This window comes from Carlito syrichta, unplaced genomic scaffold, assembly GCF_000164805.1.
Source record: "Carlito syrichta isolate Samal-C Ts95f unplaced genomic scaffold, Tarsius_syrichta-2.0.1 Scaffold302868, whole genome shotgun sequence".
Classification (NCBI taxonomy): domain Eukaryota; kingdom Metazoa; phylum Chordata; class Mammalia; order Primates; family Tarsiidae; genus Carlito; species Carlito syrichta.
In genome coordinates, this window is record NW_007246964.1 from 466,149 (window position 1) to 490,094 (window position 23,946).

The following is a 23,946-nucleotide window of genomic DNA, read 5'->3' on the forward strand; positions in this document are numbered from 1 at the left end:
GGGGAGGGCAGCTCCAATGGGCCGGGCAGGGCTGGGCAGAAGACCAGCCGGCAGCTCTGGGAACACAGGCCCATTCTTCCTTACCCAAGGCCTAATGCAGCTTGCTGTGTGGGGACGGAATTCAGTGCAGGTCACCTGTGTGGAGCCTAGAGTGCCCCAAGGCAGGGCCTCCTCCAAGGGGTCTGTGTGTGGTGGGGGTCAGGACCAGGCGTGGGCATCTAGTCCCTGGAGAGGGGGGATTTGCAGCAAAGGGGCCCTGCAACCAGGGGCTCGGGGGGAGGTGGCAGCTTGCATAGGGCAGGTCTCTTGTGTTGGCAGGACCCCTGGACTGGGCTATAGAAGCCTTTGGGGGAGGACAGAGAAACCCCCAAGACATCGTTCCCAAATATAGCTGGCAGAGCATCTGTCTGCTGCATGCTGGACGCCCTCGAGGGCAGCTTGGCCGGAGACACTCAGAATGTCATGTCCCCACAAGGAAGAAGAGTGAGGACAGCCCTTAATTTGGACCCTGTCTCCCCTTTCCTCTAAGCTTGCAGATGCCAGGCAGCACGCTTTGCTCTTCCCATGGCTGACTCTTACTGCAAGTCATGATCTGCTGTAGACGTCACCATTCAAAGAGGTCCCCACCATGTGCCAGACCCCATGCTACCCACTTTGCACCCTCGTTAACAACCGCTACATGTCACTTGGGGCACTTAGGCAGTGCCAGGGATGATGTTGGTGACTCAGACACCCACCCACTGCTCACAGTAACTCCACAAGTTCAGCACCCTTGTCAGTCCCACCCCATTTTACAGACGAGAAAACCAAGGCTGAGGGAGAGGTGAAGTAATCTGTCCGAGATTAAACAACAAGCAGGGGGCAGAGGAAGGACCAGATCCCAGGTCTGTGTCTGAATGCACAGTCCATGTTCCCAAGCCCTAGGCTGGCTGTTGACCCATAAAGAACCCAAGGTTGCCTTTCCTTACTGCTGTCTGGTATGTGACAGGATGTGAGGACAGCCTGGAGACTCAGAAATAGGTGTGAGTTCTACTCCCCCCAGTGCCAGCCAGGGGACTCCCAAAGGAACACCCTGGGAGCTTCCAGAGCTTCCAGCCTTCATGATGGATGTGTTCACCATGCGTCTTACCTTTCGGCACTGATGCTCCTCTCTAGCTGTCACATACCCAGCCACTAATGGAGCCCCAGCCCCTGGATCAAGCTGCTTCCCATGCCCAGAGTGTTCTGCCCTGACTCATGTTGTTAATGCCCAGTCGTCCTCTGGCCGCAGTACTAACATCACTTCCCTGACCCTGAGGCCAGGCCATGCCCCTGCTGTCAGGCCTCAGAGCCCCACGCCTCTCACTCCGAACACTTCCCACGTTGACCACTGTTTATGCATGTGTCTAGGGGGCCACACCCCTGTGCTACCCCCAGATAGAGGACAGGTACCTGGTCTGGGGACCTCACCTCTGTAATCCCAGCACAGGGTATAGCCCCAAGAAGGCACTTGGTAAAAGTGGTTGAGTGAATGGTAAAAAAATAAACCTGCGCCCTCACAACCCTTCTAGGGAACTACCTTTGAAGGCAACAACACCAGGCAGGGGAGGGACAGGGGCCTGGAGGCTGTGACCTCCCTTGGCTCCTGTGTGGTCTTACTAAGCACCATGTCTCACACAACAGCCCCTGGCACTGTCCCGTCCATACTTGCCTGCACCTGCTGTCTCTGTCCAGCACAGAAGCCCTGTGAGGCTGATGACGTGGCACAGCAGTGGAGAATGTGAGCAGTGGCCCAGCTTCTCGGCTGTGTGACCTTGGGCAAGTGCTTCACCCTCTCTGAGCCTCAGTTTCTTTAACTGCAAGTTGGTGATCCCACTCCATACCCTCAGAGGGCTGTTGTCACAACTGAATGCTTAGCACAGGGCCAGGCACAAGAGGATTTAGGGATTTAGGGATTCCTGACTTTGCTCTACAGACAAGAAGACAAGGCCAGATGATCATTTAGTGGTAGAATATGGTGGATTAATCCACTGTACCCCACATGCTGGGTTTGTGGCCAGATCATATGTTCTTGGATCTCATTAAATGATGGAGAAGCCAAAATTCCCTCTGCGTCACTCTGAATAAAAAGGGCAGAAATCGTCGTCTTTGTGGGGCAGGTTCTGGAATCAGGTGCAGCTTCCTTGAGGGCCTGCCAAGGGGTTTCAGTTACTCAGAGGTGGCTGTTTTGAGGCACTCTCACCTCTGAGAGTGCAGGGGGCCACCGGCACTCACTGGGATTGGGGACATACGGCCTGGGTGACACTTCCACTCTTTGGCTGGTGACCTCGTGTCTCGAGGCTTCCATAGCCCAGCGTGAGGGGCACACACAGAGCCGACAGGCGCTCAGGGAATGTTAGTCTGTCCTCTCATGCCCTTCTGCCCGCTGCAAGGACCCAGGGACGGAGGGAAGGGTCGGCTCCAGTCTGCATTCAAATGGCTCTGGCTGACTAGACAGAGGCACCGAATACATCTGAAGCTCCACTAAGATGATTATCAATACGTGGAATTCCCATTCGCTCAGCTAAAAACCCACATCCTCTGGAAAACCATAGGTGACTCACAATCCCTCCTTCTCTTTAACTCTTGGTTAGAAAATTCCTTTCCTTTCTGACTCTTTGGGGGAGACAAATGTGTCCCCAAGCACAGAAGCCGCTGTTCTCAAAAGCCCAGGGTGGGAGGGGACATTCACTCAGGGAACAGAGGTGACTTGGTGGGCTCAGGTCCAGCTTCCCTCATCCCCAGGCACAAGAAGAGAGGGAACTTCACCTTGGCTGCAAAGGGGATCTAAAAACATGGGAAATTACACTGAAAGTGGCAAGAGAGAAACACAGGGCAAGAGGGAGTCCCAAGGGAGAGCAGGTCAGTTCTTGGGACAGGGGTGTCACGCAGGGTCTGAGAAGTACAGAAATGCCCATGGCTTTGCCCCAGATCAGGCCTCTCAGAAAGGAGGCAGGAAGAGGTGTGCGGGAACTAGGAGTTGGCAGTCATGGCCTCCGACTATGCCCCCCTCCTCTCCTGTCTTGTGTGTGACCTTGACCAAGGGTCTCAGTTTTCCCATCTCCCAAAAGGGATTCTCCTAAGAGACACTCGACTAGTGCTACCAGACTGGCCAAATAAAAAGACAGGATACCCAGTTAAATTTGAATGTCAGATAAACAACGAGTGACAGTTCAATATAAATGTGTTCTAAATATCGCCTCTGACAGCCACCCTCAACAGGGCATCTTATATTGTGTCTGGCAACCCCAACCATGGAATGCACAGGCAAGCACAGGTGGGAATGAGCTGCATCCCCCCGGAGAGCCAAGGGCTAGATGCTTACCAAGTCTCCAAAATCTGTGTTTACTCAGCCAAGTAATATTCTTGTCCCTCTCAGGACCCAACCTAGTGGATGTCAGAACAATGACAAGTAGGAATATGTGCCAAGGATGACAGCCAGGATATGTAAACATCCCTTTGGAAAAGGTTTGGGGACAGGGATTGTTTAGCCTGAAGAAGAAGCCTTGGGAAGCACAGACAAAGACCATCTTTACACCTCAAATAGCCTCTCCCAGGGACAGAGAGGACAACTTGGGCTCAATCTCCATGAAAACACTGAACAATGAGAGCTCTGTGGAATGGACCAGGCTCCCAAGGAGGGAGGGCGTTTCCAACACCAGAGGTGTTCAAGTTGGAGCGTAATGACCACATGACCAAGATGCTCCAGAGGGGATTTCTGTTGGGCTTAGAGAGGGTTGGACTCAGAAGACTTCTTCAGAGTCCTCTAACTCTCATGGCAGATATTTCTTTTTCCAAAGCATTTGGGTCAACACCTTGTGCCAAAGAAGGTGCTCAGCAAAGTCCTGTTGAATGGACAGCAGGGGTGACAAATTTATGACTCATGTGTTGACACTTCCTCATCCCCAGCCAAGGCAGACATCTCTAATCAATTGCAGAACGCTCTCCCACTAAGTCCCTATGTGACTGTGACTGTGAAATCTTTCTCAATTCAGCAATCCAGGGAGCAGCTACCAGGCATAAAATACCGTATGTGTGTATGTGTAATATAATTAAACAAAAAAAGCTATTATTATTATAACAACCAATACTTCTTTAGTACTTACTATATACCAGGCACTTTATGCCTATTAGTTTAGTCAAATCCTCACAACAACCTTCTAACTTTGCTACTAATGTTATACCCATTTTATAGATTAAGAAATCGAGGTATAGGGAAGTTTAAAAATGTGCTCAGAATTGTAAATAAATAAGTGGTAGAGCTAGGATTTGAACTAGGCGGTCTGATTCTAGAAACTGCCCTCTTAGCCACTGGACTGGAATGGGCCATGTGGTTCTGTGGTCCCAATACGAGTGAATTCAGTGATGCCATTTTACAGAGGGGGTCCCCGAGGCTCAGGGACCTAAGGCCATTCCTGAAGCTCACAGAGCCAGAGGGCAGCAAGGCCATGATTCAGATACAGATTGCTCTAACCCTCTACCTACCCCCATACCTGGGCAGGAGCAGAATGTCGTGGGGAACTTCCAGGCCATCTTCCCAGAACTGGCCTCCCCTGAGCAATGGGGCCCCGTGGCCCCCTCTGGGCCCTTCTCCAGCCTCTCTCTGAACAGAATTTCTTGGCATAGTTGCTGTGCTAAAGCTGGCAGCCCATTTGTCAAGCTGGGGAACAGGCTATGAGTGTCCCCCCCTTGGCCCCCCAGACTCAAACCCCAAAAGGAATGCCCCTGAGGACAGAGCAGAAGGAGCATCAGATTATAGGGAACACTCCTAGAGTCATTTCCCGGGCTCTGGCCTCTCACTGGTCCTTGGGGCGGGGCCCAAGGTCAAGACTCACTCCCTGAAGGCCCTGATTTTTGATAATAATAAAATCAGGGGGGCCTGAGTTTGGTTAATAGAACGGCTGCCCAAGGCCTACTCAACCTGGATGGAGTCAGAGGTCAGATCCCCTCCCATCTCCCTGTGTTCAGGCTTCCCTCAGTCCTAGGCATTTCAGGAAGTAATAACAATAACTAACATAACAGCCATTCCTAGCTATTGGGTGCCAGATTCCATGTGAAGGATTACAGGTGTGATGCCTCATGGATCCTCACAACCACACCAGAATGATTCTACTATTCTCTCTATTTTACAGATGAGGAAACTAAGGCTCAGAGAGGGTAAGTGACTTGGCCCAGGTCACCCAGCCAGAATGTGGCAGAGTTGTGACTTGAGCCCAGGCGCTTTGGCTCCCAAGTCTATGCTTTGAGGAAAAGGGTGAAGAACACTGCCCTATGTGGCCCAGAGGCCCAGCTCCTCTGCCAGCCACTTCCTGCCTCTGGATCTGAAGCCCTCATCTGTCAAATGGACATGCCATTAGCTGCCCAGACCTACTTGGAGAGCAATGGCCAGGCAGCAGGTAAGAAGGCATTTTGCCAATTTCATGTGCTAAATGCCCATCCCATTTCACTAATGAGCAACCAGGCTCAGAGAAGGTAGGTGACTCACCTGAGGTCACACAGCAGGGCTATTCTCCCTCAGCCCCCTGCTAGGTTGGTCTGTCCTGCATCTCCAGCCTCTCCTGGGGTTTGCGGGAAGGGCCTTTTCAACCTCCCCTGAAGGACCTGCAGCTTATTCCCCACACCCTGGCTCCACATTGCCTGTCTCTCCACTCCCTTCCCTTCCCTCCAGAAATCAGTGCACTTACAATGAGGCCGGGGACTCCAGGGGGCCCTGGCAGGCCCAGTTCTCCCTGCAAGAGAGAGATCAAGGTGGTTACTTGTCCCATCTCCCTCCAGGGCCCCTCCCCCCATGATGTCCTCCACAAAGGCACCTGGCAGGGTCTTCAGAGCTGGCCACTCCTTGCTCCTGACCACGGGTGCCAGTGACACGACTGAACCTGGCCTGGAATTTGGACAAGACCCTGCCCCTCTCTGCCATCAGCTCTCCACATCTGTGGAATGAAGAGGCTGGGCTTCCAAGTCCAGTGTCATTCCCTTGCAAGTATGAAAGAACAGGCAGAATCCCGACAATGGAAGTGAGTCCCAGTCACGGCATAGTTGCATTTCACTCCGTTCTACAGATGGGAAAGCTGAGTTCCAGAGGCTGAGTGAGTTGCCCAAGGTCAGGTGCGAGGAAATAAAGCGATGAGGCTCCTGAGAACCACCAGGCCAGCCATCCTCCTCTCAGCCAGGAGGTGTGGGAGTCCTTGGAGAATCCTCCCCAGCACCCCACAGGTTTCAGGGTTTCAGGGCCCTTGAGAAGCTGGAAAGAACTCTTGCCTGGGACTCAAAAAATGGGAATATGTGTGTGATGTATCCTCCCTACACCTCAGTTTCCTCATCTTAAAAAATGGATCTTCCATGGCTCACACCAGAAAAGACAGGTGGAGATGTCTGGATCAAGTTCAAAATGGAAAGGAGGGCATAACAATCAAGAGCTCTAGAAATCATGATTATCAGCGAGAACTGCCAGCATCCTCCTTGGTGCAATCCTGGAGCTGTCATCACTGTAGATGCTGCGAAGAAGACAAGCCCATAAGAGGCAGCTTTGGCTTTAAATAGGGAAACTGAGGCACAGCAAGGCGAAGAGACTTGTCCAAGATCACTGGGCAACTCTGTGGCAGAGCTGAGGCCAGATATCCTTGTTCTGCTGCTTTGGGCCATGAGCATAAAGACTTCCCTGCTACTCCCCAGGGAAACTTCCAGAATGATCTCACATATTGTAGCAGTTGACCCAATAAGTGATGCATTGATGAAGAGGTTCTGCTTCCCCTTCCACACCTTTGTCAGTGCTCCTTCCTCCACCCGGGTGTCTCCTCACCTATTTCCTTATCCTAATCCAATGGGGCCTTCTCTGTTCCCTTTTCCATGACACTGGGGTCTCTTTGATCCCACCCGTCCTCTTGTGTGACAGACAGAGGCGGTGGCCCATGAGCTCCCCAAGGCCCGGAACTGTGCCTGTCATTCACATAATCCTACCTACTGAACCCGCGTGGGGGGCTCAACACCTTGTTTGGCTTCACCTCATTCTCACGAGAGGCCCCTGATGCTGGCATCCCAATGCCCCCCATTTACAGATAAGGAAATTGAGATTCAGAGAGGTGAACAGATTTACCCACGCTCATACGCCCGACAAGCAGTGCAGTAGGATTCAAACCCAGGTCTGTCTGATTCTGAAGTTAAAGCGTCAACCCCCAAGGAAGGCTAGCTGGGTCAGGCTCGGGAGCCTTAGTGGGAGTAAATGAGCACACAATGAGGCGCTGATGACGGCCCCAGCAGCCGCCCCTGCGGAGGGCCTGGGCCTGGAGCCGGGGACAGATGGGAAGGCAGCCTTGGCTCCCCAGGGCAGGCTGACCTGGCTCCTCCACGGGGCAGAGCCTGGGCCTCTGATTATTTACACACTCTATAAACATGCCTGTAGTGGAGATGCTTGTGGAACTCAGCTCTCCTTTCTCTCCAAACAGGGCCTGCAGCCCATCTGCTTTTCCCGGCCTCTGCTGGGGCCTATAAATGTGTCTGACACTTTGTAACATGGCGGCAGAGGGGGCCTTTCAGTGGGTAGTGACCCGTGAACTTTCCCAAGTCCTGGGGATGGGGTGCAGTCTGGAGTTTTGGACTCAGTGGGCTGGGGACACTCGTGAGGGGTCACAGGGCATCCACAGTAGACAGTAGCCTAGAGTTCAGAGAGGTCATTGGAATCTGTCCAACGACACCCAACTAGCAGGCTGCAGGGCTGGGATTCAGCCCAGGTCTGTCTGACCCCAAGCTTGGGCTCCTATTTCCTGCTGTGTGTTCGCGCTGAATCCCTCACCCAATCCCAAAGATGTGACATACTTACAGGGTTTCCGTCCAGTCCCGGAGGGCCTCTTTCCCCAAAGACTCCAGGAAACCCCTGGAGGGCATGAGAGAGAACAGACATCTGTGGGTTAGCATCTATACCTGCAAGGTGGGCTGGATCCAGCCCCCTCAGGGGGGACACAAGGACAATGTCCAAGCAGTCTCACTCCTTGGTCCTGGGCAGACAGTGGGGACCTGAGGTCGTCCTCTGCTACCAACGAACACCCGCACATAAAGGATTCTCGGGGACAGGCTAGATGGAGGCGCCATGGCCAGGGAGCCCTTGTCTTTCCTACTGAGTCTCTGAAAAGAACACAGCACCCAGTTCCCCAGCGTAAGGATACCAGTCTCCCAGTCTGGGACCTGGTCCCGATGGACTGGGAAGGACACAGATTAGGGGTCCAGAAGTTGGGTCTAGGCCAGTTTTCAGAGCATCCTTCTCCACCATAGGCTTCAGTTTCCCCACTGTTCCCAGAGGGGAAAGCCTCTGTGGCATTTTCCAGGTCAGACTTTCTCTGGTGCTGACACGCTCTTCAAAAGTCACCCTGTAGAATCCTGATCCCCATTTTATAGATAAAGGAAATGGGGCTGAGAAAGAAGAAGTAGCAAGGCCACACAAGGTCATGCCACCAGTGAACACCAGCGTGACCTCCACAGGTGTTTCAGCAGCTTAGAGAGAAGCTGGGCCGCTTGGCCCAGGCAGGTTTAGCCCTCTCGCCCCCTCTCTGACCCCACTCAGGAGGCCACTCCATGCTCTCTGGGGAGACAGGCAGCTGGAAAAACATCAGCTGTGGGGACGCCTGGGGGGGGGCTCCACTCCTACTTCAAAAGGAAAAGCAAGTCTTCGAGCTTGGATTGTGGGGAAACCTGTTCTCCTCCCTCCTTGAATTCTAATCATTGTTTTTCCAGGGAAATGTAATAAAAAGCAGAGCACATGCTTTCCTGAAGGAGTGAATGCCTGAGCCGCTCAAACAGTAAAGATTCCTCTTGGAGGATAATCGTGGTTTTGGTTTCTAATACCACAGGGAGAATCCAGCAAGTACATTAAATCAAAAAGACCAAACCGTAAAACAAAACCCAAACCAAAGTCTCTACTGGCTGAGCAAAGAGATCCTGAAGTGTATATCCAGGCCTTTAGCCTTGCCTTGCCCTGCCCAGCAATCCTGCTTCCTTCCGTCCCACTTCCCTCATCTGTCAGGAAGCCCTCATGGGTTGACATTCACCCCTACAGAAGGCATGGCTTCATTCAGCCACCAAAAGGAGGCAATGAGGACAAAATAATGAAATTGGACTCAGAGTGACTCATGCCGATCACTCTGCATGCACAGCTTCACTTGTGTTTTGCTATCCACCATTGAGGGAAAGGTCCCGTGTCCCATTTAACAGATTGGGAAATTAAGGCTTAGGTAGGAAACATCACTTGGCCAAGGTCATAAAACAAGTCTGTGGCAGAGCTGAGCCCGGGGTCTGCCTCTCTGGACTTTGTTGTATGCATATGAGCTGTGCACGGGCAAAAAGGCTAGCATGCAGATGTAGGTGCAGAGGTGACGGGTGTTTGTGTGTGTGTGTGTGTGTGTGTGTGTGTGTGTGTGTGTGTGTGTGCACGTGCGCACACAGGATGATCTCCAGGTCATGCTCTATAGGGGCACATCTGACCCTCTCTCCTCATCTTTAGGGTCTCCCCTGGCAAATTCCAGTCTCACCCCAATCCAGTCCCTCTTTGTCATGCTGTAAGGTAGATCTGTCTCACCTTCTGGGATAGGAGACATCGGCCAGGTGGGCTGTGGCCAGGGGCACCTTGTAAAGGCATGGATCACCCACCTCTGGCCTTTGGAGGTTGGGGTGGGGGCCCTGGCAAGGGACAAGAGGGATGTTGTCCGGAGGGGCACCTGGATGACTCCACTTGGCCTATCGGGGCAGGACTTGGGAAGTCCCTGCTCTGTTCTCCAAGTCCAGCATCTGGAAATGGCCTGGAGATGTTTTCCAAGCTGTCTGTGTGCGGGCAGGCCCTCACACTTGGCCTCTGTGCTGCTCAGTTGGGGGGCGTGGTCGCTAAGCACCCCTTCAGCTAGGCCCAACCCCTAGCAAGGCCTGGGAGCAAGGAGACTCCTCCTCTGTGCACAGGAATGCCACCAGCCAGACCAGGTGGAGACCCTGCCAACACAACTCTCACCCCTCTAGGCACCCATCCTGGTGCAATGCCCATATGTTCACACCCAGAGCCGCCAGGGAGACCTCAAGCCGATGAGTCTGCATTCAGGGGCTACTCCAAACTGCCTCCCAGACTCCTCTCAGGCCTAGCTGCTGAGTCAGCTTCCCTGGGCCAGTCCAGGCTGCATCACTATGGGCCTCTTGAAGTCTCAGTTTCCCCTGCTGTCCAATAGGAAGTCCTGTGGCATGAGCTGATATGAAGGTGAGCCCTTGCCAACATGGGATAGGCTGCAGCCACTTGAGAGCAAGGGAGAAACTGTAAGCAGAAATTCAAGTCAAAAATCCCAAAAGGAGTCGTATCAGCAGACAGAATGCAGATCGAGTATAACCAGAGGGCAACGGTGGTGGGTAAAACAATGGCAGGAACTGCAAACCCCAACAGTATGACCTCCCCACAGCCCCATGAGATAGGTCCTGTTATACCCTTTTTAGAGATGGGGAAACTGTGATCCAGAGAGGTCAGGAAATGTGTCCAAAGTCCATAGCACTCTGGAAGAGTAGAGCTGGGGTTTGACCCGGGCTGTCTGAATCCAGAACCCATTCTCTCTTAGCCAATACCCAACAACGCACAGACAGAACAGGTCACAGCCAGCCTGGAGGCGCTCAGAGGGCTCAACAGGGCCCCAGGCAAATGCGCTAACCGGCCTGGCTGATGTGAGGACCGGGTCTGCTTGGACACACTGGGGGCCTCAGGGACCCAGACCCTGTCTCCATCCTCAGTCTCCCTCCCTAGAGGGCAGGCAGATGACCTTGGGAATCTGGAGTTCATAATTAAGAGCACAAGGGTTGGAAAGAAGAAAAAACTTTACAAGTGCTGGAGCGAGTTTTTGGCTGGAACAAGCACAGATGGTCTGAAATGGAAGGGCCCTGGACATGCAGCCAGGGCACGCCCGAGCCCCATCATCCCACCAACTCTCCTCACCCTTCACTACCGAGAGAACAGCAGAGCCATTTCCATAAGCCACTCCAGGGCCCCAATGCTTGACCCTCTGGCATTCAGAGAGGCACCACTGAGCTGGACATGCGGCCCCGACATCGGCTCTGTCTGCCTTGCTTGGCCCGGCCATCCTGCTTGTGCTCAGGACCCCATGGCAGGCACCTCCGCCCAGCCGGCAGCAGGGACCTTCCTCCGCATGCCCGAGCTCCTGGCTGCAGCAGGCTGGCCCCAGGCCCAAGGAATGAACTCCGCTCCCCGCCGGGCCCCAGCCACGTGGTTTCTCCACTTCCCCAGGTCGGGCCCCTCTGGGGAACTGAACGCCTCGTACTCTGAGCAGACAAGGCCCAGGAGGAGACAGAACAAGGCTGGGGGCAAGACTCCACATCCTCTCTTGGCTGCAACAGCTCAGAGGAGCAGAGGTAAGGACAGGGACTCCTCGTCACCTCATCCAAAGCAGGAGGCGGAGGGCCGGGGAGACCTCCAAAAGCCTCCCCTCCTCCGAGCAGGGTCCACACCAGCTGACTGCTCCTGAAGGCACGACACGGGCAGTGTGGTGAGAAACATATGGAATCAGAAGTTCTGCCAGTGCCTTGAAGGTTCAGCTCCCCAGGCTGCAAACGGTCAGCCCTGCCCCACTCACCTGGCAGGCTGGGCTCAAGAAGAGGCGAGATGCCTCTAACCCCGGCCCCTGGTGTACTCCAGTGTGCCATCATGATGCTACTTAGTGAGGATATTTAATAACCTCTAGCGGGAGTCTGCAGAAGGACCTTAGCTCTTTACAAGGTGTCAGTTCTCTGAAGTCTGGAAGTTCCTTCACAAGTCTAATCTGCATCCTTACTACTGTACATGAAGCAGCCCATATTCTTTTCTAGGAGTGTGTCTTCCAAGCATGCTGACATGGAAAGACCCCTGAGGTCCCCCAGCACCCTTCTCTCATGGGGCTGAATATGTCTTTACCCTTGCCTTTGCAATCCACTAGGAAATCTACCTGAGGAAAGTTACCCCCGGGAGAAAGAAGGAGACAGATAGGCAGAGTTCCCACCAGGATTCCAGGTTCCCACCAGCCCCAGGCCAGTACTGGCTCATGCCTGGGATGCTGAAGACACACCTCCAGCTCACCACATCACCACAGCTAAGAACTTTAACCTGTTTTGGGCTCAGTTTCCTCACTTGGAAATATGAGTTCTCTATAACTTGGCTCTCTGCTCCCCATACTCTAGGACTAGAAAGGGCCCTGAGCTTGAAGCCAAAAGGCACCATGTTAGAAACCCAGGCTGTGTGGCCTCGGGCAAGTTCCAGTCACCCCAAGCCACACACCAAGGCAGTGGAGCCTGGGCGGGGCCCTTCCAGCTCCAAGTTTCAGGGTCCTTCCCTGACTCACAACATGAGGCTAGTGTGGCAGCTTGGCCAGGGCCACCTGAAGCTGTGGGTGGCAATGGCCTGGCAGGGCATGGCTGCAGGAAATGGTGAGTTCAAGAAGATTCGTAGTAGCACCTTACAGCCCCCGTGAAAGATCCTTGGCTGGGGGCACAGTGCAGCTTCCCACAGAGTCACATTAAGCTGTGCCCTGAACAAGACAGGCCAGATCAGAAGAAAGCCATGCAGCCTCAGCCAAGTAGGTAATACCTCATATCATCTGACCCCTCCTCAGAAAACCACAGTTCATTATCTTTCTAGCAGGAGGTGTAAGGAGGGAGCAGAGTTGTAGATAAAGCTTTCCTAGGAGGGTTGAAGACATGAGCAGAGAGAAGGCAGGGAGATGTGGAGAGCCCCCTGTACTAGCAAGCAAAGGTCCCAGGCTCAAGTCCTGACTCCGCCATCGACTTGCTATGTGAATTGCCCACCCCGAACTGAGTCTGCTTATCTGTACAAAAAAGAGGTTGGGCCAGGTCACCACTAAGGTTCCTACAGCTCCGAGGTGCTTTGACCACCTCTGTCTCTTCCTCAGCTCCCATCAGCAAAAAGTTCACACATCCTCCTTCCGAATCAGACACTGAGGAGGCCACAGGCGTGGGCCCAAGGTTCTGCCTGCTGAGAAAAGGCAGATTATGGCAAAATCAGCAGCAGTCCTGCCTGAAGCAAGACCAGCTGTGAGCCGGCACAAAAGGGGTCGTCATCCTCCTGACACTGCCTCCTTCTCAGTCTGTGCCTAGAAATCACCTGGCCCAAGCTTGAACAAGGAAGAAAACTCTTCAGGGAAGGAGCCCCCAACCCCACCAGGGAGATCAAGGGATTAGGAGCACCGGAGACAGCGGGAGAGCCCTGAGGACCACCCAGGGAGTGTGTGGGCTGAGAGGCACAGGGGACTCAGAGGCCGGGCCTCAGCTGATATGAAGTTCTATTATACAAATTAAGTCATAGCTGATGCAAACCTTGCTGATTTGCTGGCCATGGTGGCTGGAACAGAGTCAAGGGTATTTTAATGGCTCTCAAGGGTATTGCGTGGGCACAGGGCTGTTTGGCTGAAGAGGGTGATTACTCCCACCCACGTCTGACACCCCCATGCCCGGGAATATCCCTGCTGTGGAGGTCAGGGCTGAGTCTTAGGAGGTTAGAGGCAAGGAGCAAGAAAGTTGTCAGTTATGCGGATTCAAGTCTGGCAAGGTCTCAGAGGGTCTCTGGACACATGGCTTTGACAGTCTAAGTCTCAGTTTTCTCATCTGGAAAATGGGGATAATCAATCTCGACCAAATCACATGGAGTTCAAATGCCATGCACACAGAGGGCCTCAATACATGTTGCTTCCTGTCACCTAAGGAGGACTCGGGGTCACGACCATACTCTCTTTTGGTTATTATCCTGTCTAAGGACTGCCCCAACCTTTAACATTTGAGCTCCAAGCCAACAGAGATCTCTGACTGTTTTGGTTATGGTATTATCCTGAGCATCTGGCATACAGTAGGTGCTCAGTAAACTTTAGTTGTATGAGTACTGAGTGAGAGGCCTCATCTCTCACAGGTAGGATAATGGTACCCAGCACCGTAGATGGGGTGTCACCTTCTTGGCCAGGCCCTGAGCACCATGACTCTCAGCTCCAAGAAGAACATAAGCACACAGCAGGGAGAGGGAGGATGGATGAGTTGCTGGGAGGGAGGCGGGGAAGATGAAGAGGAGGTGGAAGGGGAAACTGAGGCATGGCCCTGCTGATATTCCTTGTTGTGTCAGGGTGGAGAAGAAGCCGTGAGATGCCCAGGGTTTCACAAGTCTTGCCTCTTCTATGCTCAGGGAACTCTGGACCCCATGTTCTCAACAGCTCCACTCTGGGGCCACAGTTGAACCCTGTGTGGTCTGAGCCTCAATCGCCTCGTCATCTGTCAATGTCTGGCCCTCAGTGAGGCTCCCAGGAGGGAGTCTGAACAAATCCCCAAGGGTAGCCCTGGAGGCGGGCTTGGATGACAGGCAGGGCCCAACTGAGATCATCTAAGTAAGCGGACTGCCCCTACTCTGCAACTTAAACTGAGGGAAACCAGACCCAGTCATCGACTCAAGGTCACCCACACAGCGAGCTCCTGGGCCATCCAGGAAACTACAAAAAGGAAAGACCGCTACTATTTACTAAGCATGTTCCACGTGATGAGCACAATGATCCCACAAGCTAGACACTATTGCCCTCATTTCTCAGACAAGAGAACTGCAGTTCAGAAAGTTTGAACCAAGCATGCTCCTGCCCCAGAGCCTTTGCACCTGCTATTACCACCACCTGGAAGGTTCCTCCCTGGAAAGCTACACGGTTCCCATGGTCACCTCATTCAGATTCCTCATGGAGCAAGGAGGACTTTCCAGCCTAACTTATCCAAGCGCCCACACTCCCCCACCAACTCTCTCTTAGCGTTCAGCATGATCTGACGGTCATTTATTCATTCATTCTTCCGTGTCCTCATTCTGTGATTGTCTGTCTGTCTGTCTGCCCCGAGAGAGTGGAGACTGTGTCTTATTCCCCATGCCTGGCCTCCAGTAGGCACTCAGCAGGCAGCCACTGAGTGCATCCACCTCCTCACCGAAGGTCACCAAGCTCCAGGGGCAGACCCAGGCGTAGCCCAGCCCTCTCAGGCTCCAGGTCTTGTCCTGAAGCCGGGAGCATCGGGTGTGCTCCTTGGCCACATACAGGTGAGTGGCTGTCAGGTTGCAGGGAGGTCGAGGTCAGAGGGCACGGACCCCCTCTGTCAGCTCCTTGAAGCCCAGGCCTGGGTCTTGCTTTTCTTGGTTTCCCTCCTCGGCCTCCAGAGGGCCCAGCTCAACAAGCTGCAACAAGCACCATGCCCATCAACCACAGAGTCATAGACGGCCCTCTGAGTACCCATGGGTGCTCCAGGCTCCCCTCCAGCTACCTCTCTAGTTCTAACCTCCCCGCGGATCCGCCTCCACTAAATACAAACAACGGGAGGCCCAGACTCCGGCTGACCACGGTTCCAGCTCCTTGACCTGCAGGGCAGCGTCTGAGAACCTTAAGAAACACCTCAGCTACAGCCAGGCAGAGGGATCCTGGACATGTCACTCTGCCTCTCAGAGCCTCAGTTTCCTCTTCTGAGTAATAGGATCACCGGAATGAAAGACCTCCTTTCCAGGAAAAGATTCTGGAGAATCTGCTTTTACAAATCTACCACCAACTAGGGACCCTGAGAGGCTGCCTCAAGCCACCACTGAAAACAAAGACTCAAAGTCCTGGTCCCATTGTTTACTCATCCTGAAACCTCATGTAAGTGACTTAGTCTCTCCATGCCTTAGCTTTTTCTTCAGGCCCTGCAAGGTATACAGGCAAGAGCAAAACAATCTACCACCATGGGGGAGAGTCACAGATAGAGCAGGTGACGCAGGCGTCCCCGCCAAGCTCCTCTTGGGCCCGTGCCTGCTTTGGGTCCACCCACACACCCCACGTCCTCTGACACTGTGTGTATACAAGCGGAACTGGACAGAGCTAGTGACACCAAGACTACGTGGAGATGGAGTGTTCTCTGAGTGGGGAGCGGAGCCGTCTGGCTGGGGTCCCCCTGTCCAAGCAGACCCACAAACACAAATACCCTAGACAGGAGCTCCCCAGACACAGAGATGCACAGAAGCCCCAGCCCCAGCCAGGCCGCAGCCACTCAGCATCCTGGCAGCAGCCCTTGCGGCCCAGAGAGCCCCGCGTGCCAGCCCCACACTCAAAGCAGAGCCATGGCCGAGCAAGGAGAAGCAGAAGATGCCAAGCCACCGGTGGCCCAGGCAGCATGGCCGTGGAGGTGGGGTCCCCTTAGAGTCTGCATAATAGACACGGAAAATCTTTACCGGCATACCCATCTTGCCCCTCTTGCCAGGAACACCAGGCAGGCCCTGCAAGGAGAGAGAGGGGATTGGTCAGGGCAGGACGCCAGCAGGGACAGCCAGCCTTGCCCCACACCAGTCCCAGAGCCACCCAGGGCAGGCAGGAAGTTGCAGAAAGCCTGGAATGTGTTTCCTGTACATGGTGGTATCAGATACACACACATCAGATGGATGGCAAGGTTGGGTCTGCAGAGACCCACGCTGCGGAAATGCCTAAAGAAAACACCTGTATTCAGCAGGTGCTTAATACATACCCCAACTCTTGTTTTCCGAAGATTTTTTTTTTTTTTTGAGTTGGAGTCTCACTCAGTCGCCCAGACTGGAGTGCAGTGGCCGCTCCCGGCCACCGCAGCCTCGACCTGCTGGGCTCCGGCGATCCTTCAGCCTCAGCCTTCCAAGTAGCTGGAACTACAGGCGCGCGCTACCACGCCCGGCTAATTCTTGATTTATTGTAGAGATGAGGTCTCGCCAAGTTGCCCAGGCTAGCCAGCTTATGGATAAAGCTACAGTTGAGTTTCCAAATATGGGCTCAGGCTGAGAGGGGGTAGGGAGGAAGGTCCTGAGGTCACCAGCCTAGGGGCTTCTAATGGACACAAACAAGGTTAGGCCCGGGGTTTGTGAGAAGCTCCTGCCCCATCTCCTGAACTCCTCTGACTGAGACATTGGTCTGGAAGGACAGCATCCTAGGAAAGTTTAGCACACACTGTCTGCTGCCAAACCAGATCCATCACCTTCAGATGTCCCCCTCTCTTCAGGGACCTCAGGGTCCAAGCCAGAAGCCAGGCGCCCACCTCAGTCTTCCCTCCTTCTTCTGCTTCCATGCCCACCCCGGCTCCACTGCTTCCACCTGGGTACTGCACACCATCTTGCCCCTGCACTGCTGAACAGCTGCCACCTGGCCATCCTGTTTCTAGCCTCTTCCCAGCCCAGTTGCATTTTACCCCAGTAAACAGGCTGATCTGTCTAAAACAGGGTTCAGAGGGTTTCTAAAGAGGGACAGACACTGAAGACTCTTGGCGCCGCGGTTCATATGGTCTCCGTCATGCCTACTCATCTTTGTCAATGTTATGAGAAAGTAACTTCATAGGCAAAACAGACAACCGAGGCTGGGTGTGGTGACTCAAGCCTGCAATCTCAGCACTTTGGGAAGCCAAGGCAGGAGGACTGCTTGAGCCCAGAAGTTCAAGCCCAGCCTAGACAACATAGCAAGACCTCATCTCTACACAAATACAACAAAAAAAGAAAAGAAGAAAAAATTAGCCAGACATGGTGGCACATGCCTAAAGCCCCAGCTACTTGGGAGGCTGAGATGGAAGGAGCGCCTGAGCCCAGGAGTTTGAGGCTGCGGTGGGCCAGATCCTGCCACTGCACTCCAGCCCCGGCAACAGAGTGAGACCCTGACTTGAAACAAAACAAAACAAAAAACCAAAACAGACAACTAGCTGGATTTGGCCCACGGGCCACAGTTTGCAGACCATGCTTTCTAGACCACAAAGCGGGCCTGTATCTCATTTGCAGAAAGCCCTCAAGAGGCTCCCCAGACCCTCACAATAGAGCTCTTTTCCTGCCCTCGGGTCCTGAGCTCCTGTGTGACTTCGCCCTGGGGCCCCTTCCATTCTCAACTATCACCACTCACCCTCTCACCAACACTTTGGTGGTGTTGACTTTTAAACCCTCCAAGTTAACACACAGTCCTGATTTGCACATGCTGTTCCCTCTGCCTGGAACACATCTGCCTTGACTTGTCTTCATTTTTTTTGAGTCAGGGTCTCACTCTGTCGCCCAGGTTGGAGTGCAGTGGCACGCCACTCACGGCCACTGCAGCCTTGACCTTACCTTCCAGGCAATCCTTCCACTGCAGCCTTCCAAGTAGCTGGAACTACAGATGCATACTACCACCCCCAGCTTTTTTTTTTTATTTATTGTAGAGATGAGATCTCGCCATGTTGCTCAGGTTGGTCTTGAACCCCTGAGATCGATCAGGCAATCCTCTCGCCTTTGCCTCTCAAAGTGCTGGGATTACTGGTGTGAGCCACCGCTCAGCTGACTTTTCTTAGCAGACTCCTACTCAACTCAAGGGTCCCTCCAGGAGGGATTCTGTGAATTCCCCAGGCTGGTGCCTGACAGATTCTGCTTTGCCTGGACAGGGGGGTGGGTGGAGGGGTGAACAAACAAAGCTGCATACTTACTCGCTCTCCATCAGACCCTGGCAAGCCAAAGAGCCCTGGGAGTCCAATGTAGCCCTAGGAAAGAACAGAAGGAGGATGAGAGAGGTCGAGCATTGGGATGTGGCTGGCCCAACCCGTTCTGGGACCCCCACTGCTGCCACCCCGCACCCCGGCTCCTCTTCCTCGCAGGCAGCAGTGGCGGTTCGATGGCTCCTCGATGACATAGGCCTTGAGGCAAGTGTATATGCCCATGGACTGCATGGTGCTGGCTTCCACGATGTAGTCCAAAGGCACATACCCTCACGCCAGGGAAGGGCGCGGGCGCCCGCGGTGGGAGGCCTGCCCCATGCCAGGGGGCTCCGGGACCTGTGGAAGGAAGCTCTCAACTGGGTTAGATGCCAGGGCGGCCCCAAGTCCTGCCCACCCAAGGGATGCCCATGGGTGCCGGTGGTTCCTGTGACGGCTCCTCCCGGGCCTCGAAGGTCCCGGACATGGGGCTCACAGCCACCCCTGGCCGCCCGAGTGCCGGCATTAACAGCAGCTGCTGACATGGTGCCAGGCACGTGTGTGCTGCTGCACTAAGCCCTCACTGGACAGACAGGAAAACTGAGCTCTGGAGATAAAGCAACACAGAGCATCCATGGTGGAGCTGGGCGTTCCCTGGGCAAACTCCTCATCAGCTCAAGCGTGACCAGGTGCAGCTGACTCCAAAGCCCTGGCTCCAGACCACCCCAGCCTCTACCCTAGATGCAAGCGACTTCCACCCTCCCTATCTCCACTCATTCCGTCTCCTCCACCAGGGCTGCCCTGCATACCCTTTGTGACCACAGATCCAAATCCTTCCAAGACCAGCTGTATTGCAGGGGCCTGGGGCAAGCATCCTCGACACCAGAGCCAGAAGCAATGCCCCCTCCGATATTTGTGTCCCATGAGCAACATCTACCACTGTCTCCACTTCCTCCCCAGTATCTTCATTATTTACATCTAGGCTGCATATCGTCATTAGCCTGGAAACTTCTCAAGAGCAGGGGCCTAGCCCAGGGCTTCTCCTACTACCTGCACGCTCTGGATATCTAGCCATGGAATGGTTTAACAGGAACTATAACACAAGCTAATATCTACGGAGCACAAACTATGTGCCAGGCCCAGCCCTCAGCATTTTGCATGTGTTAAAGCATCTACTGCCTCCTGACCACACCCTGAGGAAGTAGGTTTTATTGTTTAGGCCCAGAAAGGTGAAGTGACTTGCCCAGGGTCACACAGCTGGAATGTGCTAGAACTGGCACTGGAATTCAAGTCGTCTGACTCTCAGTGGTCTGGCTCTTGGGCCCGGGCTCCTAACCACTCTGTTACACTGCCTCCTGCAAACACACAACCGATGGAGGCTCACAGCTGTCTTCCCGTCCTGGAAGGCCAAGAGGCCGCTGAACCTCCTCCTCAGCATCCAGACGATTCGTGTCGATCATCTTAAAGAGTGGCATGTACTGACCCTTCCAGGGAGGGCTCATATCCCAGATTTACAGGTGAGAAAATAGGCTCAGAGAGGCCCAGCGACTTGCCCAAGGCCCCCAGCTGGTTAACAGCAGAGCAAGTCATCATCTGGATGTCAAAGCCTGTTGCACTCTGCCTACTCCATAAATAAGAGGCCGGCAGTGGCAGGACTGAAGAGCAGTTTGAGGGGCCCCCAGCTCACCCAAGCTGCCCAGGGCCCTGCCCCCTGTGGGAGACAGGTGGGCTGAGGCCAGACAGGTCTCTTCCCCTGTGTGGCTTCAAGATGTCACCAGCTCAGCAAATCAAGCAGCCCCAGGTGTCATCAGCCTGCCCCGTCCTCCTGACAGATCGGGACCAGTGCTGGGCTGAGAAGACCCCTCTCCCTTGGGTGGCCCTAAGGGAGCCGACAGAGAGAGGAGGCCCTGCACCCCAGGACAGGAGCTTCCTCAGGCCCCAACTGGCACAATAACCTCCTGAGAAATGCACCCACCCGCCCCTCGCCCACCTCCGACAAGCCCCCAACAGCCTCTGGTCTGCTCAGGGATTAGGGTCCCAACTGCAGCCATCCTGACCTCTCCCTCCTGCCAGGGTATAAATAGCTTTGACTCAGGAGCAAAGAACACATCACGTGCGACCTGTCCGGACTGAGGACTGTGTGGCCCACGTGCTGAGCACTCCTCGAGAGACAGCAAGCCCAGGTCTCAGAACACCTGGGTCCTCATTTCAGTCCTGCCATGAACCCAGGTGCTTTGCAGAAGAGTGGATTCTGCCAGTCAGTTGTCAGTCTTTCTAACACCATTCACCCCCATTCGGTTCACCCAGAACCTTCTCTGCCTGGACTCCACAGCCCACATGGGAGCCCCCTGGGGGCCCCCTGCTCAGCAGCACTGGCTGTCAAATCCCTGGCACTCCCATAAGCAGGCTAGAGGTAGGAATAGGCGTCACTCTCACTGTAAAGATAGGTACATGAAGGTGGACAGCTACTCAGGGTTTGCTCCACGGGAGCGCTGAAGGCAGTGGAGACCTGGAAGCTCCACCAGCCTCCAGGCCTGGGCAGCATTCACCCACCAGGAACCAGTAACCTCCAAAAAGGACGGTCCCCCCAGCCCTCAGTTGAGAGCAGGAGGGAGGTCTCAGAAGACTTCGGTGACAGGTAAAGCAAGTGGCCCAGGCTTTGGATGCCTAGTCTCCAGTGGGATGTGCTGGAGGACACAGCAAGCAAATACTTAATTGTTTGCAGTTGGCTTGTGGCTGAACCCCCAGCAGTGTCTCTGCTGCCAACATGGGGACCAGACCGACTCAAGGGTCCCCTGCCACCCAGCCCTTCTGCTGCCCCTCTTTTCTCCAGGGTGCACTCAGCTGGGAAGGCCCTAGTCCCCCATGCCCGTCGCCGGGTGGAAGCCTTACAGCCCTGACCTCCCACCAAGCCCATCGGAGGCACAAGGGATGCCCATCCAGGGTCCCACCTGTATGGCACTGGCCAGGGACCACTTACCCTGCTGCCTTTGGGGCCGGGGTCTCCTACCGGTCCAGGTAACCCCTGAAACACAAACAACAGAGGGGCGAGGACATGTGGAGACCTGCTGCCACACCCAGGGCAAGGCCTGTCTCTTGGGGCCTCTGCTGCTCCCTTTGTAGAATGGGGGTGGGGTCAGACGAGTGGTCTTTAGCCTGGGCCCCCATGATCGGGGTCCCAGGGTCAGGGAAACTGAGTGGGAGGAGCCCCTGAAGCCCCGCCCTTGGGACCAGGACTCCTCTTAGCGAGCAGCAGTGTCCTGCTGCTGCCTGCCAGGAGAGGCTTCCTTGGTGCAGCCCCCTGGACAGCCCTTTCCTTAGGGCCCCAGTACACCACCTCCCTCAGCCCAGGGGCACCTGTGGCCACCTCCACATCACCATGGCCACAGAGCTTCCAGAGCCATATACTGCACCTGCCTGCCAGGGTAACCTTTGGCCCCTGGGCTGCCCTCAGGTCCCGGCTGCCCCTGCAAAGGAACAGAGAGAGATGTAAGGAGAGGAGAGACCCTGCCCAGCTCCGGGCCTGGAGGAAGAGGGGGACTGTGGCTGACAATGAACAAAGAGAAGGGGCAGGAATGTGAGATGAAACAGGAGGAGGGGGAGGGCCCCGGAGCCCACCCCTCTGTGGAACTGGTCAGACCAGCCCTGGGGGACAAAACCCCCTGTGCTTGTAGCCCAGGAATAAGAAATCATGAAGGAGGCCTGGCTGGTTCTCCCACACTGGCAGGCCTGCTGTTTGACTTGGGCCAGGCCGGCCAAAATTCCTGCAAACCCCGTGGCAGCGGGTATAATATCCCCTAACATCGCCCGGAACAGGCCAGCTATTCACGGCTCAGACCGAGTTGAGCGGCTCATGCCAACACCGGGTCAGTGTGGACTCTGGCTCCTTCAGGCAGATGTGGCTGGGGGAGAGGTGGGGTGGGCTGTGGCGGGGGAGGGCCTGGCAGGACAGGAGGCAGAACAGCCTGGCTCTGGGGCTTGCTTACAGAGTGGGATCCGGGGAGGAGGCCAGCGTCAGGGGGGGCTGGAAGGAGGGAGGACAGGCAGGGTGGGGCTGAGGCTGAGGCCCTCACCTGTTCTCCGGGATGCCCTGCGGGTCCAGGATAGCCCTTGTATCCCTGTGGGGGGGAAGAACCCGCATCAGGCAGGGAGGACACATCCGGGCCCGCAGATCACAGGGGCCCAGCCTCCCTGGTCAGCACTGTGTGTGCTACGTCAGGGATACGGTGCGTTCCCACATGGACACAGACACCACGTGAGGGTGAGCAGGCTCTGGTCAACAATGTCATCTTTGCTCCTGGTAGCTCCTAGGCCAGGAGACATCTGGGGAATCGTTCACTCCTTTGGCAGAGTATGTCAGCTGAACTGCCAAAGCAACCATGGCCAAGTGGCACTGGGTCCCAACCATTCCTTCTGAATCAAGCGAGAAGGTGATACCATCTCTTAGGGAATTTGTCAGTGGCGGGTGGACCATGTAGGACCCAAGGCCTTGGATATGCTCAACCCCCATGCGTACTGGGATTCCCTCCCCTGTCGGGACCTGCCCCTTCTCTGAAAGCCCCAATCAGACACATTGACCACAGATATTACAAAATACCTACCTCCCTTCTCCCACCGGCCCCAGATCCTACCTATTCCAGGAAGAAAGAAACCACCCAAATGCTGACTGAGAAGGACTCGGACAACACCTGTATACCAGCCTTGACCCTCTGCCCCCATGGCCCAGTGTCCACAATCTAAGACATGGCCATTGGGCCAGGTCTCTAGGTCTAGAGATTCGAGCCGAGTGTGTGCTTCCAGGCGGCACCGGGGACAGCCACCTGAGCCACTTCATAAGCATTAGGAGGTCTCCAAGGGAAAGCCCCAACTTCAAGCTTCCATCAGCTTAGGGTTGTTGTGAAACCAGGACCGCAGCAGGCAGAGTACCACATCCATCCCCACAGATGCCCTTACAAAGGGAGCTCTGGGCTTGGTTTAGACGCTCCCTGACTTACTGTGCAACTTTGGGTGGGTTACTGTCCTTCTCAGGACCTCAGATGGAGGAGTCAGAACTCTGAGTCCTCTTCAGTTCTCATGTCTTAGAGCCCTAGAGTTCAAAGACTTCCCCACTCTAAAATATGTACTCTAAAATAAAACTCGAGATACACTCTGAGTCTCTAGAATACACACACACACGTGCGTGTGTGCATGCCTGGAGATCCTCTCTAAGCGCTGCTATTTGCCCTAGGACAACGTGGTTAGCAGATGACTTCACCTAGCCCTACGACAGCCAGATGGGAGAAGTGGGGGGATAATCATCTCCATTTGTAGAGGAGAAACTGAGTCTCGGAAGCCATCTGCCCCGAGTCCCACTGCAGCAGATCTGCTCGTTACCAGATCCTTCTGATACCTGAGGTCAACCGAGAAACTGCAAACATCACAGGCACAGACAGCTTGTTGCACACACAGTCAGCACCCACCCCCTCAACTCCCGCCTCCCCTACCCCCGAC

At 54.7% G+C, this 23,946-nt stretch overlaps 1 protein-coding gene across 1 annotated transcript in view; it reads right to left on the reverse strand.

Moving 5' to 3' along the window:
* Positions 1-23,946, reverse strand: part of COL27A1 (collagen type XXVII alpha 1 chain) — a gene marked incomplete at its 5' end in the record, with an annotated part of 150,191 nt that overhangs the window by 82,903 nt on the left and 43,342 nt on the right. The window contains 7 exons of the mRNA XM_008057214.2: positions 5,703-5,747; positions 7,835-7,888; positions 16,247-16,291; positions 18,472-18,525; positions 21,437-21,481; positions 21,870-21,923; positions 22,530-22,574. Coding sequence (XP_008055405.2) covers positions 5,703-5,747; positions 7,835-7,888; positions 16,247-16,291; positions 18,472-18,525; positions 21,437-21,481; positions 21,870-21,923; positions 22,530-22,574 — 342 coding nt within the window. The remainder of the gene's footprint in view (positions 1-5,702; positions 5,748-7,834; positions 7,889-16,246; positions 16,292-18,471; positions 18,526-21,436; positions 21,482-21,869; positions 21,924-22,529; positions 22,575-23,946) is intronic.